General features: G+C 39.9%; 4 protein-coding genes and 1 long non-coding RNA gene across 6 annotated transcripts; all 5 read right to left on the bottom strand.

Annotated features, from left to right (window-relative positions):
• LOC104782540 lies at positions 64-518 on the bottom strand. Its single transcript, XR_767025.1, has 3 exons — positions 410-518; positions 210-302; positions 64-99 (listed from the first exon to the last, which is right to left on the bottom strand). It is a non-coding gene; the product is annotated as an uncharacterized LOC104782540 (long non-coding RNA).
• On the bottom strand, positions 1,133-2,683 carry LOC104782541 (mitogen-activated protein kinase kinase kinase 2-like). The gene is made up of 2 exons (XM_010507502.2): positions 2,618-2,683; positions 1,133-2,161 (listed from the first exon to the last, which is right to left on the bottom strand). The coding sequence occupies exons 1-2, from the start codon at positions 2,653-2,655 to the stop codon at positions 1,327-1,329; spliced, it is 873 nt and encodes a 290-aa protein (XP_010505804.1). The 5' UTR covers positions 2,656-2,683; the 3' UTR covers positions 1,133-1,326.
• LOC104782542 (macro domain-containing protein VPA0103) lies at positions 2,773-6,108 on the bottom strand. Of its 2 annotated transcripts, XM_019245005.1 has the most exons (12): positions 5,966-6,108; positions 5,816-5,864; positions 5,360-5,633; positions 5,190-5,264; positions 4,975-5,044; positions 4,128-4,862; positions 3,900-3,948; positions 3,707-3,809; positions 3,532-3,627; positions 3,354-3,428; positions 3,133-3,202; positions 2,773-3,036 (listed from the first exon to the last, which is right to left on the bottom strand). In XM_019245005.1, exons 6-12 carry the CDS (start codon positions 4,461-4,463, stop codon positions 2,959-2,961), a joined length of 807 nt encoding a protein of 268 aa, XP_019100550.1. In that variant the 5' UTR covers positions 4,464-4,862; positions 4,975-5,044; positions 5,190-5,264; positions 5,360-5,633; positions 5,816-5,864; positions 5,966-6,108; the 3' UTR covers positions 2,773-2,958. The 2 variants fall into 2 exon arrangements, with proteins under 2 accessions (XP_019100550.1, XP_010505806.1); XM_010507504.2 differs by lacking the exons at positions 5,816-5,864; positions 5,966-6,108 and having other exon boundaries at positions 5,360-5,651.
• LOC104782543 (macro domain-containing protein VPA0103-like) lies at positions 4,911-6,076 on the bottom strand. The gene is made up of 6 exons (XM_019244240.1): positions 5,966-6,076; positions 5,816-5,864; positions 5,360-5,456; positions 5,190-5,264; positions 4,975-5,044; positions 4,911-4,916 (listed from the first exon to the last, which is right to left on the bottom strand). The coding sequence occupies exons 1-6, from the start codon at positions 6,074-6,076 to the stop codon at positions 4,911-4,913; spliced, it is 408 nt and encodes a 135-aa protein (XP_019099785.1).
• Positions 6,293-8,303, bottom strand: LOC104782544 (expansin-A8-like). The gene is made up of 3 exons (XM_010507508.2): positions 8,064-8,303; positions 7,657-7,969; positions 6,293-6,843 (listed from the first exon to the last, which is right to left on the bottom strand). Exons 1-3 carry the CDS (start codon positions 8,215-8,217, stop codon positions 6,537-6,539), a joined length of 774 nt encoding a protein of 257 aa, XP_010505810.1. The 5' UTR covers positions 8,218-8,303; the 3' UTR covers positions 6,293-6,536.

Here is an 18,481-nt window from a genome sequence, read left to right on the forward strand (position 1 = left end):
AATGAAAATGATACCATCGTAGACACTGGCTTCCTGAACATCTCTGATAGCAGCCTGCTCCACAATGTTCCTCACAATGAACCTCTTAATGGCCTTGTCCTAATCCAATGTTACATTGACCAACACAAGATCAAATCAAAATCTACATATGAATGCTTCTTTAATTAATGGAGATGGAGAAGCAAAGGTGGTGGAAGAGAGTAGAGTACCTTGGGGCAGCATTTGCCACAGTTGGAGCATCTGATTGGGTTAACGTGACCTCTGTTGTGCTTGTTCCTTCCACCGTTCCTACGCTTGAAAGTCTACAACACAACACAGCAATGAAGATCATCAATACAGAATCTTTCTTGATTGTAAATCTAAACAGCAAAAACAAAAAAGAGAGATCGAAGAAGACGATGAGTAGTACCATCTTTGGCTGTTTGCTCTGTTCTCCTCTGTGTGTGTCTGCTGCTGCCTCCTAGGGTTTACTCATCGATCTCCTCGTCTAATTTCAGATTTGATCTTTATTGTTACTTTTTGGGCCTAAAAGTATAGTGGGCTTTAAATCTATACTGGGCTTTGGCTTTATTTTCTCTTGACTTTAAATAATTTTCTCTTGGCTTTATTTTAGTTTTCTCATTCCAACACAACTACTCTAAACACTAAACACTGGTCCTAGTCCCAACCTCATTGTCATCATGTCATGTAAATTCTTATGTAATAAGAGTGAAGACCTCTTCGTCTTATTCTTTTCTTTTTAAAAAGAAAATTTCCATCAGAACACACTAAGGAATAATCTATTAGCTTACTCTATAAAGCCACAATTACTTTTTTAATTTTCCAACAAAATCACAGGTACCCTTAACAAAATAGGAGAAGATATCAATAGTAAAATAGAGAGCGCAATATTGGAGTAGACTTGAATTTTGTATACACTAATGATGGATATAATCTCCAATTGAATTTGAATTTTAATATTAGAGTAGCTTAACTGATCAGCACATGCACACTGATGAACCTATTTAAAGAAAATAAAACTGACTTAAAGAGTAGTTTCTTCCGATGCAAGTAAATAAACCAACTGAAATTAAAGTTTAAATCATTCGTTATATAAATTGAAAATATGCAGATAAAGCATGGAAGTCTTGGTGTAGAGAAATCGATCTCATAATCTTATTTAGAGTTTGCTCTCGATGGCTGTCATCTCACATCTCTCACGCACTCCCGCTTCGCGCACTTGACCGGAAGGGACGATCCTTGGTACATCTATCGGCTAGGCTTTTCCATAGCAATATTCACTATCAAGTTTTTTCTAGGTTTAACAGCAGAGGAAGAATAGGATCATCAGCTCAAACGAAGTTTCGAGACACTTGGAATCAACGACCTAGATATGTCCTTGTCCTCTTCTGTGGTTGGCGATGGAAGTCTTCCTGTAATAAAAGGATGGTTCAAGAGATCAGCCGCGGTGGGCCTGCGTGGATGAATGTCACGGCACCGCCTCAAGAAATCTCTAGCCTCCGGAGAGACATCTCGACCACGCAACTTCCACTCGTAAAATTCATCAAATGGTTCCGGGATAGGTATAGCTCCAAACATCTCATAAACCACACACCCTAGAGCATATATATCAAGGTCCGGATCCATGATCAGTCTGTTTGGCGCAAAAGACTCTGGTGGTAGGTACTCAGCCGTACCAACGGACATGGAACCATACTCGGAATCAGGTTCCTTGGATGAACCGAAATCAGCAAGCTTGAGATCCCACGGCTCTCCGGGATTTGTGGAAGGGAAGAGCAGAACATTGGATGGCTTGAGGTCGCAGTGAACGTAACCATGGGAGTGAAGAGCCACGAGTCCTTCTAGGATCATACGAGCCGCACGTCGGACCAAAGACTCAGGTATCTGCTGTGATCGGCTGCGAGAACCGTAGATCATCTTATCGAGATTACCTTTGGAGGCGTACTCCATATAGATCGTGTAGCATTCGTAGGGTTTGGTTTGCAAGTGAAGAGTGTTTGAGGCATTGACGATGCGAGGATGATCGCGGAAACGATGCATGATCCTGAGCTCCTTGTCGAGAATGTTTCTGAGATGCATAGGCGATGACTTCATTGCCCAAAGTCGGCCAAGAATAGAGACGGTTTTCAACGAAGACTCGTCCACGATCCAATCATCATCTCTGCAAATTTGCTCCATCATCAAAGTTCTAAAGCTTTTGCGTATTCTATACTCTTTAATTAGGGTTTAATCTTGTATGTGGTTCTGATAGATCCTTACTCGTTATCGATATCTATCTATTTATACAAGTTTCAGAAGGTCGGTGTGGTTGGTTCGTTTTTCAATTGGAACTATGGCATGTTTTCCTTTTCCAATTGTACGAACTTAAGTTAAACTATATTAAAATTAATGTCTAATATTATCCAATGCTTAAATATATATGGAAATAATAATATCGATAAACTGATAAACATTAGAGAATTAATTCATATATTCTCTTTTGGTTTTTCAATTGGATCACCAAATACAAGTAATTATCCTATTTTTTCTGTCATCAGAATGCTCCTTTTTCCTATAATCTCTAGTTTCCTTTTTGTTCTTTTCCTAATCATATCTAACAGAAAATCATTTAATATACCTTAAATATAAATTTCTGATTTTCCTTTTCCTTCTCATGTCATGAAATCACTCTTCAGACTCGCTGCCCTCATCGATTGGTTTGGTAACCAATTACGTATTTTTCTCCTTTGCTGTATTTTCTTTACTACAAAATCTAACCATATTACTACAAAATTCATACAAAATCTAACCATATTACTAGAAAAATTTCAGGTGCAAATTTTTTATTTGTTACAAATCTAACCATAACGAACAATCTCTCATAACATTATACAAATAGCAAATGCTTTGTTTGTGTGAAGGTTTAGGGATTAATTAGGTTTATTTTAGGCTGCTGAGTGCTGGTGCAATCTTACTATCTTAGGCTTTTTGTAGCACCTTCTTTGCTTTGTTTACCCACAAGCTGAATAGATCGTCCGCGAACAAAACAAAATGCACCTTAATAAGCAATACGAGATCCAAAAAAAAGTGTCAGTCACTTAGCGGATTGAATTCATGGAAGTGTACAATCTAGACAAGAAAAACTATCTTTACCTCTTTCAAGTCATTAGAGAACTGTTTGATTGTTGATATACCAATCTCAGCAGCTTCATCAAAAGGATATCTAATGAAAAACAAAACATTGAGAAGATAAGGTTTCTCTCATTTCATGTTGCACAAACTTTCCAAGACTTGTCAATCACTAATAGTAAAGAGTTAGTTGGATAGGTTTTGTAGCATATAAATGACTTAAGTCTCTGGTTGTGACAACTTACCCGTAAATCCCACAAGATATGGCAGGAAACGCAATGTATTTGATGTTGTTTTCCTTTGCCACTCTCAGACTATTTCTGTAGCAAAACAGAAAGATGAAACTGTTTGTTCAGAGGAAAACATGTCTTGTGTAGATTTCAGTAGAGTAAACAAACAAGTGAAAACTATGATTCTTCTTACTTGTAAGCATTTGTAAGGGATTCTTTAGGGTTGACATCTGAGTCATAGATCGGTCCAACGGTGTGAATCACACGAGATGCAGGCAAGTTAAAACCCCTGTTCCAAGTTTTCACTCAACAATCCTAATTTCCAAAAAAGAACACCAATACATGAGAAGAGTAAGAGAGTAACTCACGGAGTAATCCTTGCTTCTCCTGTTGGACAACGGACTCCAGGAAGAACTTCAGGAACCTCATAGCATGCTGCTGTGAGTTGTGGTCCAGCAGCTCTATGTATTGCTGTCACAAACATAATCAAGATTTTGCATTCAGAATTCAGTTTATACCAACACAGGTCACCAAAATAGCAATGGATCCTAAAACTCTTACCTCCATCAGCACCACCTCCACCTAACATACGCTGATTTGCTGGAGTGACCTGACGAAACAAACTGCTTATGTTAAAAAAAAAAAAAAAAAAANAAAATGATACATCAAATTAATTGGAGAGACCTAATTGTGATCCAAGAACCTTTCAATTTAATCGAATTCTAGGAATCTCTATCTATTTCCCTACAAACCAATCCCTAGAATTTGGATAGTGAAAAGAGACTTTACAATAGCATCGGAGGAGCCATCGACGGACCACTTGGTGATATCGCCTTTAAGGATCTTAAGAAGGCTAGAATCAGACAAATTGAAAACTGCTCCTTCGTCTCCAGAAGCCATGGATGATGATGATGATGATACAGTTGTCAAACGAGAAGTCCTCGTGGGAGAAGAGACTGTCAACGAAGAAGCGGTCGTGTGGAACGTATTGACGGCGAAGGAGGAGGTGGTGGTGGAGATCAGAGAAGCTCTTGATGAGGTTAGGATCGAGCTCGTCGAGTGTAGTAGTAGTAATCTAGGGAGACTCAAGCTTCCCACTCCACAGGTCAACCATAGTCGTCTCATTTGAGAGTCCGTCCCCTAATGCTCTCTCTCACCCACGGGGTTTTGGCCCATTACTAATAGCGGTTATAATGGGCCTATTCATGGCCCATATCACATGAGAAAGCACTCTAATGAAAGAGACTTTATAAATTTCAACACATTTTAGCTTTGTGTTCCCTTGTTGTAGCGAATACAAAAGTTTACTACAACATGAGACAAATGGCCTATCTTTGCTGTGGCCTGTGTGTGCATAAAACACCTAAGCCAATTTGAAACAACAGCTGAGAGATTACTGAAGAATCGCGTTTTGGTTGTCTTCGGCGAGGGGAAGAAGTTGCGGCCTTGTGGTGGAGGTAGCAAGTCTATTGCTTTGTTCAGCCACACCGTGTATGTCTCTTCGTTAAACATAACAAAATGTACCTGAGAAAATATTCTACATTTTTGAGTAACGCGGCGTTAAGAACATTACTAAAACTGAGATATCCAAGAGAACTTGTTGGACTCAACTTAGTGGGAAGGCAAATAAGTTTACCTCTTTAAAATCTTGACCAAACTGCTTAACAGTGGAGATAGCTATAGAAGCAGCTTCATCCAAAGGATACCTAACAATCAGATGAAGACACAAAAACCATTTGTATTTGTTTTCTCTCTCTAGATGGTTCACAAACTAGGAGAAAACCTTTACAAACATATAACTTATAACCAAGAACGCAAAGATCAAGTTTCTGAGTCTTCCTAAAATTTTACCTGAAGATACCACAAGATATTGCAGTAAATGCAATGTACTGAATGTTATTGTCTTTGGCTACTCTCAGACTGTTCCTGTTACCAAAACACAAAGTAAGCATTAGTAAAGTAAATGTGTTTAGGAAATTTTAAACTTTACTACTCTACATAGAAATGTGTTTCTTGCTTACTTGTAAGCACTTTCTAGGAGTTTCTTAGGATTCTTCTCAGCATTATAAATGGGTCCAACCGTGTGAATCACATGAGATGCTTGCAAGTTAAAAACCCCTTCTCCCATATCCAATAAGCAGAAAACAATCAAAACTTGGAGCAAACTTAGAACCTTTTACACATACTGAAGAAGACAAACATAAAAAGTAAAACCCACGGCGTGATTCTTGCTTCTCCGGTGGGACAACGAATCCCTGGGCTAACTTCTGGGATTTCATAACATGCTGCTCTCAACTGTGATCCAGCAGCGTCATGAATGGCATTTATTAATGTATATGATAAAAAATGAGTTGTTAATGATCTTTGTAACCTCTATTAATTCCTAACTCTCTATATAAACAGAGTATGTAACTCTAAATACTTAAGATACCATTCCATATAATGATAGTAAGTTATGATTAATTGAAGGAAAGTACCTCCATCTGCACCATTACCACCTAGCATACGCCCATTTGCTGGATTAACCTGAAGCAATCAAAGTTTTTTTCATCCTCAAGTTCAAAGTTAGAAAATGCCAACATCTTTATACTATCGATCTAAAAGAGATAAAAAGAGAGAAGACTGACGATAGCATCGGATGAGCCATCGACTGACCAATTTGTGATGTCGCCTTGAACGATCTTAAGAACGCAACTATCGGACAACTTGAAAGCTACCTCTTTGCCGTCAGATACCATCACTTAGATTGGCCAAAGCTTTCACCTCTCCGGAGATGCTTTGTGAAAACAGAGAAGAAGAAGAATATACAAATTCTTCTTGACGCGGTTATTTGACCGTTGACTTATTAATACTCCTTGTTTGGTATAAAAATGTATTTATATATTTCATTATTTTGGGCTTAGCAATATTGGATTACAAAGAAGAAGAAAAAGGCCAATATGGCTAAATTCAATAAACATGTAAATTAATTTTTTTTTTTTTTTAAACCTTGCTTTTTGCTTTTTGTAGGCACGATGAAAATAAAATACAACCATTGAAGCAATAATTCCTAAAAAAGAGAAAAAAAAAAAAGAGAAAAAAAGGCTAAGCTAATCTAAGCGGGTGCTTACGAGCCACCTCAGCAATACGCAGCCACGTCAGCACCCAAAACAGAGAGATGTGTACGTGTGTGGAACTGTGGATGGATAATGAAACTTATCAGAACTGACCGCCTTGGTAGGTTTGTCCGAACTGCCAATTAGAAGGAGCCACGTCATTGCTAATGACGGTGCGACCATCGCTGGTGGTGACTTGGAACGAAAGGCTTTGGTCGTTCATGTAAGAATTGCTCTGCCAGTTCTGTCCCCAGTTTCTAGACATCGCTTGCCACGACTGTGTTTTTGAGCCTTTGATCGATACGGCGTGTACGTCTCCTGCTCCTCCTACGTTCGAGATTAGGACTAGGTTGAAGTATGAATGTCCGTTGATTGTAAACCTTATTCCTCCTTTCTTCATACACGGTACTCTGCATATCGAACATAAACACCAACGTAATCCATTAGTCTAAAGAGTAGACGACAAGCATCCATCGTAAAATTAAACAGTACGTATGGTTTAATACTTTAATTAATGTACAGTTTTTTTAAGAAAATACGTAATACCCCATTTAAGAGCAAATGATAGTAACTAAGATAAGCTCATTAGGCCATCATTAATGGGAGAACACCAAGGGTGTTCTTAGCCCAAAAAAATTATAAAAATAATGAATAGTGGTTTAGAACACTTTTTTTAGTTCTTGATGTAGAACTGATCTAAGCCCAGTTCTTATTTGACGTGGCTTCATGTGATTGGACGAGATTTTTTGGAAAAAAAGAAAATATTTCATTTATATAAGTAAGCAATTTAAATGTTAATTTATAAGTTTTTATAATTGTAATATGTTTAAGAATATTATATTAATTTATAAGTATACAATTGCTTTTATATAAGTAAGCAATTTAAATGTTATTTTATAAGTTTTTATAATTTGTAAAATGTTTATGAATATTATTTCACTATATCTTTATTCTAAGAACACCATAATTAGTTCTTCCATTTTTTTTACCTATGCTCTTAACAACTGATCTAGCATTATTTTCACTATATATTTAATCTAAGAACACCAAAAATAGTTCCCCTTTAATAATGCCCTTAGATAAAGACATAAATCTCAATTTTCTATGGTACACAATAATTCTAAAATATTTGTTAGGTTTTAAGTTTTAACAATATGGTAGTCCATTAGTTTCGGACTAGTAGATTTTATAATTATAAGCTACAAGACAAAAAATGAACGGACCTTCGGAAAGAGACAGGAACAATGCCGGCACGATACTGAGCGATCTGGAGAAAAGCTGGCTCGGCGAGGTCGAAATGCTGAAGAGGAGGATTGCACCAACCTCCATTATCGTTGGAGAGGCCAGGGTTAGGTGGGCAAAAGTTAGTGGCTGTGACGGTGATAGTAGACGAGAGACACCACCTCGGGTCATCGTTGCACTTCATCTCATAGCACGCGCCGCACGTGAGCCCGTTGTTGAATAGAGCCGTGCTTAAAGCCGCCGTGTTTGTCCCGTAACCTTGGCCATACAAATTTCCATAGCCACAAGCTCCGCCTGATTATTTGACCATTCCACGTACGTGTTAGCAAGCCATCCTCATGTATAAAGAGATAAAATTTAGCTAACATACGCATTTATGGTTACTTACCCATGGTGCCAGAAGCATCCCCACCACCGTAGAACGTAGCGTGACCACCTTGCCAACCTCCGTCGTCTCCATGAGTTCCTTGGAGTAAGAATGATAAGCTGAGTATGGATATGATTGGGATTATTGAGTATTTGGAGTTTGATGTGATAGACATTTTGTTTTTATATTTTTTTCGAAGAGGTTGGTTGGTTATTTCGGTTTTGATTTGGTGAGAATCGTGAGACTGATATGGAATCAAATGAAGGGTTTGAGTATATATATAGGGGTTCTCGAGTGTATAATTGTGCCAAGCGATATTACTATTTAAATGTTTACTATATTAAGTTCGTTGGTGTGACTCTTCTTTAACCTTTTTGGGTATTCATATATTTTATAATTCAAAGTGTCTGTGACCAATTTGCGAGAAAATTGTGCCTTTTATTTCTCGTTAAATCCCAATGTATTTCCGTATTCATTCTTAGGTATTTTATCTAGTTTATTAAGTGATTGATAGTATATATCTAGTTTTCTTTTCTCCATCGAAATCGAGCACCAAATTTTGAAATAGCCAATTAAAATGGGGATGACTTGTGATTTTATGGATAACTAGAATCAAAGTCAACAATGTATGCCACCGTTTATCTTGAGTAGAGTAAGATTTTATATATATATATTTTTGTTGCGGCCAGATTTTGTGGACATCAAAATTAAACAGTTTAGGAAAATAAGAGAGGAAAGAAAATGTATGGATTGATGATATAATAAGATCAGTAGGGGACTTTGAAGGTTGTGGCCACATGCAAATGTTGCGGTTAGACTAACTGCGATTCCTAATCAAGAGGCCCCTACTTGCACATGCTTCAGTACGCAAAGTATTTATTAATTTGTCTCTTCTTGACGTTGGTCATAATTAAGATCATATATATTATTATTTGTGTTGAACTTCATAAACAAAGGACTTGTAATCAATGATATCAGTGTGTTCAAGGGATACCAACATACCGTATACAATTTGCTCTATTTATAATTAACAACTTGTCAAGTAGTATCCTATTAGATATACTAGGATAATACCACCAATCAGTCGACCAAGTTTACCAGTTATTGTCATAATTTTGATGTTTTTGGTCGTACAAGAGTTTTGTTCAGTATAGATGGCGCCTTTGTTGTGTATGTTAAGTGGTTACATCAATGGCTTTCAAAGGATTGGTTGCTTACTTTCTGTTGCCCTGTATCTAGCTAGTCTTTATTATTAGGCTACATCTTGGGGTTTATGTCCTGATGTTTGGTTCCTTTAGTTTTCAATTGTGTTTTTGTGTTTACTTGGTTTGGGAGAATAATCTATATGATTTGTTATTCTTTCAACTCAGTACTTTTGAATTTTTATGTTTCTCGCTAAAAATTATATTAACAAAAATGTTAAAAGCAAAAACGAAATAGTTATTATAAGAAGGAAATATGTGTGTTTTAGGAAGGTATGTGAAATCTCAATCTCAATATAAAGTATTTTCATCAAGATTCCAAAATACTTAGAAAAAAATCTCAGAAAAGTGTCTAGTTGGAAGTCTCTAGAATCCAGAACAAGTTGAAGACCCATGGTAGAAGCTCTGCGGGCCTGAACCTCGGAGGCCGCAGTAGGTACAAAGTGACAATTACCTGAAGCACCTGAGAGAGTGGCACATGGTACATGTACTGAGAATACATGTACCGAGATGCTAATCAGAGTAGAACAAGAATGATAATTAGCTATAATGAAACTGAACACCAGGAAATCCTAATCTCAATCTCAATCTCAATGCAGTAGCACGTTGATCACTCATCACACCAACTGATGTGTCATCCAATCTTCTCATTATGTTTTCAAATGAGAGTGCTGCTCTGCCCACTAAATCAAATGTTAATGGGAATACTTGAAGCATGTCTTCAACACTAATGATCAAATGTTCCACAAATGGTGGAGTTACTACGAACATTAAGTCCTGACTCCACATTGGACTCCTACCTCGAGATCTTCTAGTAAAGGCTGTCTAGTTCCCCAAACACACTCTAGCATAAAATTGAGGATCTATGTACCAATCTTTGGCTTGCATAGTCTTGAATCTGATGGTGTGAAATCACTAGCGTAATTTGCAGATTTATGATGCACATGATACCCTTATTTGTTATATTGGAGATGCAGCATGATGTTTTGCATTTGTTGTTGTTTAGTAGGTTAGAGGTAGTACTCATTTTGCACACATAACTATATTATGTTGGCAACATTTACAAACTATTTCAACCATATTTAGCCGAAGTCAAAACTTAGCTGTTAATATAGAGATTTAAAATTGAGTATCTTTTTGCCACTGTCGCATTTACGTAATGACAACATCCATGGGGAGCCAAAATATCCACATAGTAGAATTTAGAATAATTTTTTTATCAACAGAAATCATTGTTCGTATTGTTTACGAATTTTACCTTTTAAAATAGTAAACGAGAACAAGACACACTTTCGAATCATAGTAAAATTTCTATAAATTCATAATGTCCGAACCAAAAAAAATTATTAATATATAAATGTTTTAATTTATAGAGATATATTTTTTTTTAATTTAGTAAGCTTTCAAAAAATAGATTTAAAAATTACAATTTTAATTACTATAAATAATATTTATTAGAATCATTTACAAAAAAAAAACAACAATTATCATGTCCCGAAGAGAACAATAATAGTTTTTGATATAAAAAAATTGTAAATAAATTCTAACAAAAATTAATGTATCTAGATACATATATTTGATCATCTTATATAATTATTTCTAATATTGACAGGATCATATATTCATAAAAGGTTTTTAAAAAATATTATTTTATTATATTTTTGAATTGTATATAAAATTACATCGGCCTAACGAAAAATATTAGTAATTTATAATAATTATTAATTTATAGAATATTAATTTATAAATATTTTACTGTATAACCTCAAATATATATCACATGACTTGAAACTCCACTACAAGAAAAATAATTTTATTGAGACGTATTTTTGAGACAAAAAAATTTCATCACAATTTTGTAACACTTTAAATATGATATTATGACTAAATTTATTTGTCACAAATTCATTGTATTTTTGTCACTACGCGTAGAAATGGATAAACAGATCAAAGCTTTAATCTTACGCAAGATCGGGAGCTGACTATATATAAAGATATAAGATATAACCAATAAACCAAATCAATAATCACTACAAAAAAATATGCTAAAAGACGACTTTATAGAGATAACAGCAACTACTACTATACGTCAAGATTATTTTTCATTTTTTTCTTTGTTAAAGCTTCATTAGAATATTTAGATTGATTTTGTTATTGCAAAACATGCCAATGATGAATTGATGGACAACTTGCAACTACTTCTTTCATACATCGTGCCCATTTTTTATTTGTATTTCGTGTATGCAAATACTTTATGTGGAGCTAGTTTTTTTATTTATCCAAGTCGTCGTCAGTCTGTTATAACATGGGTTTAGTGGTTGAAGAGCTCTGAATTTCAAAAAAATAACGCTCCAACGACTGTATGTGAAATTCATGTAATTAACTAAATAAGTTATTTGGAATATTTATAGTTTTTAAGGGTTTCATTAGGAATTTTTGTGTGAATATTGTCATGCTTAGCTCTACTTAATATTACCTGATTGACCATACAGACCACTAATACATTTTAAATAGTAGGCGGGTCAGTAGATGGCCCCTACCATGTTACAAGCACATGCAAAGACTTTCTAACGTTTTAAGGCTCTCATGCAATTTTCTGATACGTCAATTTCTTGGTCCCTTTATACATCCTGTTAGTTAATTAGTTACTCTCATGTATGATGTATCTCTCTCTATTCTTATGCGTCTATGCCTATAATGTCATCAACTAAAACGCAGCCATATATAATAGGTTACTCCGTGATTCCCTAAAATATAGAAATGTATTTTGATTCTCGGCAGAACAAACAAGGATTTTTGTATGAAAACTACAGTACTATATATGTTTGGCAAAGTTTTTTTTTCTTCTTTTCAATATACAATATGTAAATGTAAACATGAGTGATAATAACATACGACATCAATATCACAAAATTCAATGTTATTTACACTGGTTTTTGGAAAAAGGTAAATTAAACAAAGCAAGAATTAGGTTAACTCAAACCCTAAGAAGTTAAATTTTGATTAAAAATAAAATCATGTGTTAATATTTTACTAACTCATATGAATATTTTTGACGGTAGTTTTTGGGGCAACAAGTATACAACTTCACATAAGTTTTGTTTTATGTGAAATAATCAAATTTGCAGGCAGATAGATGCACATGATATATTCATAAATGTATATATTTATGATATAATTATAACAACTTACAAAAATCACTATGCTTTAAAGGATAAATATAAAAATAGTTTTTCATCAAGAAGAAGAAGATTGTGATATAAATTATTTTAGATCCGACAGTGGGATTAGCTTTACTTTTGTAAACTACCGTCTTCTTTTGGGTAAGATTTTCTTGACAAAGAATCTTTAGGTGGTTCATGAGTTCGTCTATTTAATACTAGTTAAAAAGGCTCTAATTAGTTCTTTGTTACCGTACCAATTGTTTGTACCGGGGATTACACAGTTTAAACAAATAAGATTTAGTGGGAAAGAGCGAGCAAGTTCTTTATTAATCGAAGAAAACGTGAGATCGTCACTTAAACAAGTTGGATTAGAGCTTGTTAGTTCACAGACGAACTAGTAAGCTTTAAATGACGAACTGAAAACAATACGAATTATACGAAAGATAATAGTAGTTTTCGATGCAAAGTATTGCTCTGTGGGTATTGTCCGCGGGTCAGGATGTTGATCCCAATAAATGCTTTCTCCTTTTATAGGAGACTGTTGACCTAGGGATCTCTAGGGTTTTCCGTCGTGAATTCCCGAGATTGCCCCTTTGCGGGAATTAATGGACTTGCTCCCAATCTTGTTGGGCCGAGATCGCAATTAACAAATCTCGTTGGGCCGAGTGGCATATTGGGCGTAGCCCATATCCAACAATAGTCCCCCCTTTTAGTCCGGAGAGTGGCAGTCCTTCTGCGATCGGCGGGCATACTTAAATCGTCCGTAATATGTCTGCTCGGCACAGATTGTCTCGGTTTGCCTGTGGGGATGAAATTGCCATAGTGGCTCTTTTGTAAATGCCAGGCGCGTCTTTCGAGAGATTCCGTGAATATCCAACGGTCCTTACTTTGAGCGCGGTATTCGATGAATTTCCGAAAATGGGGCATGTCGCAGATCGAGGTGACGGATTATGACAGTAAAATTTCCGCTTTATTTACTTATTTATGTATCCACTCTCTTCTCCTTTTTCTTCACTTCCTCCACTTCCATAAGAAGGTAACTTTCTCTCTCTCTCTTTTATTTTTATGCCTATGCTTCTTTCTCTCTCTATTTTTCTTTTGTTTGCTCTCTCTCAATCCAAAGCTTCCGCCGTCCGATCCCTTGTATGAGGTCTCCGATGGTCAGCCGAGATGGTCTTCCTTTGGTTACCGATCTCCGAGAACGGACGGTCATCGACGACCATGCTAGATCGATGGATGGCGATCTTGAGAGGGACGGCGGTAGGGTCGCCGGCGCTAGAGAGAGAGATCGGCATTTTGAGCCAAGATCGATGTTGGGCGGCAATCAGATGAAATCTCGGAGATCGGCGGTCGTTGGTGCCAACAAGGGCGTTCGCGAGGTCGATGCCGCTCCTCTTGGGGCGACCTCAACTGAGGCGGATGTCGGGCTCGGCATTGAGCGGAAATCTCGGAGATCGGCGGTCGTTGGTCCCAACAAAGGCGTTCGCGAGGTCGATGCCGCTCCTCTTGGGGCGACCCCAACTGAGGTGGATGTTGGGCTCGGCATTGAGCGGAGGTCTCGGAGATCGGCGGCTGGTGCCAACAAGGGCGTTCGCGAGGTCGATGTCGCTCCCCTTGGGGCGACCTCAACTGAGGTGGATGTTGGGCTCGGCATCGAGCGGAGGTCGGCATTGATCTTTGGTTCCTCCGATCGCGAAGTCGGTGGTTTGGAGATGGAGATGATTCGTCGCGGCATGGATCGAGGCATCGATCTGCACTTGCTCTACGGATCTGGTAATTTTTGCGGAACTGAGAGTGATTTGAGCGAGGTCGGCAGCTTGGTCGTCGGAGGGCGGCGTATCGTCGATAATGAGGTCGGCGGACCTCGAGAAAAGAGCTTGCGCGGCGACACGGAGGTCGGCACTCCGGACAATGCTGAGGTCGGCATCGCCGAGATCGATGCTCAGGTCGGCACTGCGGACGATGCTGAGGTCGGCATAGTTGAGGGCGTTGGTTGACTTGATTCCTGTTTTGTTGATATCTCCCACGAGTTTGATTCCGACGATGGCGACCAAGATCTTAGATGGGAGGGCGCCGAAACACGGAGATATTGAGCGATCGGCGTGATTTGAGCAAGTCCGACACTCGCGATATTGGGTCGATCGGAGGAGATCACATTGAGTTCGACTTTCGGGAGAGAGAGCGGCTGAGAGCTGTGGTCGGCCAAATATCGGGGATTGAAGATCGGCCCGCGTCAAGACTACCAGTTTCTGTATGCACGCGTGGCAAGACTCTTGCAGCAATCCAACGCGCTTTCTCCAAGGAATATGGGGCTTATAAAGATGTTTTCGATGACGTTGGTGTCGACATTGGAGCAGAGTGTGGATCTTGACAGCTGGGCCAAAGACTACAATTTTGCTGATATTCTCGTGTTCAGCGAGAATAGCGACAGTGGTTCTAGGGGGAGTCCTATGGATGTTGTCCCCACTGAGGATACTGGTCCTCGTTCGGCTGTCTTGGGTCTTAGTGCTGCGTCGATTGCTGCCAATCTTTCAGTCGGTCCGGCCGATCACGGTCTTTTGTTGTGCACATCGGATAGTATTGCTGAGATGGCGCGGTGGTGTAAGATGCCCGAGGGACTGGTTTTTCGGGTTCCTGAGTCTCACGAACGTCTTTGGACGCCTCCGACAGGTTTCATCGCGCTTTTTGAGCATTACTTCACTGAATGCGGTCTTTGGTTCCCTTTGCCGGAATTTTTGATACATTATTGCGCGAGGCGTAGGATTGCCATTTCTCAGCTTTCTGTGGGAGGTATCCGTAACGCGGTCGGTTTGGCGATACTCGGTACCAACTGTGGTATAGAAGTCGATGTGCATTTTTTGGAGGAAGCCACCAAGTTCACAAAAGTTAGAGGTAGTCTGGGGTAATTCTACACCAGTGCTAAATCGGGTCATCAGATAATCATCGGGGCTGAGAAGAAGATCCGTCGTTGGCAACGTTATTTTTTTTTGTCAAGCGGGACGAGATTTCGTTTGACGATCTCGATGTGTTTTGTGCTGCCGAGTGGAATATGTTTCCCGGTAGCTTCATAGTTTCTTACTCATATTTGTTTGATTGCCATTTGGCTGGTTTCTGACCCTTTCCTTGTTTTTGTTGGTGTTTGCAGAGCCTGTCGTTCGTTTGCGCGCTCATCTTCCTGGTTTTTTCGATAACCTCAGACAGATCCGAACGCTAGGGGCGCTTCATTGGCCTTCGATTACTCAGAGATCTCGTGAGTTTCCTTCTCATTTTGTTGTATCGATCGTTGCTTTCCTTAGTGGTTATCGGATTGTTACACTTTTGTTTTCCCTTTTAGGTCTACCGCGCTTAGGGATGGGAAAAGTTAACACTCGTCTTCCTCGATACGCCGATCAGTTCAAGAAGGCCGTTGACGCTGGATCTTCTTCGCGCGCTGCCGACACTGAAGTCGTTGACCCATCACCCGGTGGATGTGCCGATCCGCGAGTTGCAGGAGATCTGAGGTCGGCGGAGGTTGGCGCTACCCGTGCCGACAAAAGGGCTGCCAAGGTTCCTGCTGTCATTCCGCGTGGGCAGAAGTCACGCGGCGAGGCTTCTGATGCTCTAGCGATCGTTGTCGCTGATTCTGGGCGTCCTACTCCATCGAGGAAGAGAGCTTCTCATGGTGAGGTGGTCGCTCCCGAGCCTGAGTCGTCCAAGAGATCTAGGAGGGATGGCGTACCGCGCGACACCACTGAGATTGACGATTCGTTCTCCTTTTCTTACAAGACGAAGGATGAGTTGTTCATCAACAATGCTACTGCTTGTGGTGAGCTTGCTAGCAAAGTTCGCGGGTCGTTCGACCCGCTTCCTTCTGTGGGTTCTCTCTACGATCCCGAGCTGTATCGGTCGTGGGCTCGGAAACACTTCCAGGTTGGCATTTCTCTTTATGTTCTTGATTGAAATTTCTCAACTATTATCTTAATTCTTTATTTCCTGCATTTCAGGATGGTGGTGGCGTGAATCGCATGGTCGTCTCGTACGAGCGTCGCATTGCCGAGCTGGAGAAGCAACTTGCTGATTTTCGTACTTCTGAACCATCAAGGAGATCGGCTGAGGAGCTTCGTCGGAATCTCGATTAAGAGCGAGGGGTTTCTGCTGTTCTCACGAAGCAAAATGCCGGTTTCAGGAAGCAAGTAGCCGATCTCAAGGCTTCTCTTGACGCTTCCCGCTCTCGTCTCGAGCAGGTCGAGGTTGATCATGCGTTTCAGAAGGCGCAGTTGCAGCAGTTGCAAGCGGAGCGGCATGACATCGATGTCGAGGTTGCTGGCTACAGGTCTTGTATTGAGAGTATGAGGAAGCATATTCTTGACAACAGAGCAGCGCAGGAGTCTCTCCTGACTTTGAGCCAGGTGAGCGGCACCTATGATTGTCTTCAGGAGTTGGTGAAGAGTGGTACGGTCATTCCGTCGAAGACTTTGCTCGGCTTGGAGGCTGATGCGAAGATGTGGGAGGACAAGGTTCTTGGTTTCGATATCGCCGACGTTTTGGACAGCGATCTCGAGGTTCTTCTAGAGACTGCGATCGTTCCTACGAACCTTCAGGCGGCGGAGGTTCCCGTGATCGTAGGAGAGGAGGTCGTCGTGGCAGAGGCGCCTGCGGGATCGGGCGCTCAGGTTGCTGCCGAGCAGTGACTCGCTTTTGTCTTGTTGTTCTATCAGAACCTATTCCCGTTTTGTAACGGATGTTGGGCCGTTTAGGCGATGTATTTTCTTTTTGAACCTTTGCATTATGATTGGACTTGCTTTATGTGTTGTCCACTGGTTTTATGATATGTGTTCATCATTCTATGGATGTGTTTTTCGAGAATTGCAGTATTGATTGCTTTGGCTCGAAAATTGTACTATTTGTTCTATAAATTGGCCTTCAAGTTGCTCATTTCTCATCATCCTCCTTTCTTGTTTTAAAGATAAATCTCTCCTTTTGAAGGGTAGTTGAGATTGGTAATATGCCTGTGACAACGAGGTCGGCGTGGCTGAGGAGGGTGCGAGAGCGGCTCTCTGTGAGGTCCGACGACGTAGTTCGTTCCGAGATGAAGTTTTATCGCGCTCGGATCCAGAGGTTGAGAGCTTACATTCTCGCTACGCGTCGAAAGTTCGAGCGTCATTTCTGGTTTCATCGTGTTGACGGAGTTATCGGATATCTTGAAACTATGATCGACGAGGGATTTTTGGTCCCGAAATGGAGGTGGGATCGTTTGTTAGAGGAGCGCTCTCGTCGTGAGGAGTCAATGGCTGAGGTGGAGATTCCCGTCCTTGAACCGGACAATCTCGATCCTATTGGGAGCAGGCCCTTTGAAGGTCGGCCCGAGCTTGATGCATGCCGGACTCGGGTCGACATATTGCGTCGTTACATTATCCAGTTAGAGTGCACGGACCATTTCTTCATTGAAAGCAACCGTGGTGAGGGGATTCGTTCGTATCTCGAGGAGATGGCTACTAGGGGTGCGAATGTTCCGATGGACACGCTGGAAAGTCTGCGGAGGGAGTGCCAAGTCTGGCATGTGAAGATCGGTGAGCTCGAGATTGATAAACCCTCCGATGCCGATCTGGGATTTGAAAACTAAGTTTGTACTTTGAGACTTGTTTGTTTTGTTAGTTTTTGTGTGTCGAATGTGGCCTTTCGTGTTTGGCTTTCGTTGCCTTGTCTTTGTGTTTTTCCGGAATAAGGATGTTTATGGAATAAGAATGTTTTTGTGTTTTTCCTATCTTTGGTATCGAGTTGTATTTTACGGTGCAAGACGTCTCCTGGCTTATCCTATTACGTGTTTCGAATACCAAATGTTTAGGGTGGTAGTTGAGATGAGCTCGTCGTACTTTTTAGGTGCGGCTCTGGTGTCCGGCTTACCCTGTGTGTGCCACGAGGTCGGCAAGAGAGTGCAAGTAAGAACTTGGCTTATACAAACTTAACCGCCTGCTAGCTGAATGCGATCTGGGTCGGCTTATTTATGCAGATTATTTCACTGCTGCATCCATGAGGAACGCGTTTTAAATCGTTCCCTTGGCCAGAGGGTCGATGTAAGAGCTGGACATCTCGC

This window comes from Camelina sativa, chromosome 4 (genome assembly GCF_000633955.1).
Source record: "Camelina sativa cultivar DH55 chromosome 4, Cs, whole genome shotgun sequence".
Classification (NCBI taxonomy): Eukaryota; Viridiplantae; Streptophyta; class Magnoliopsida; order Brassicales; family Brassicaceae; genus Camelina; species Camelina sativa.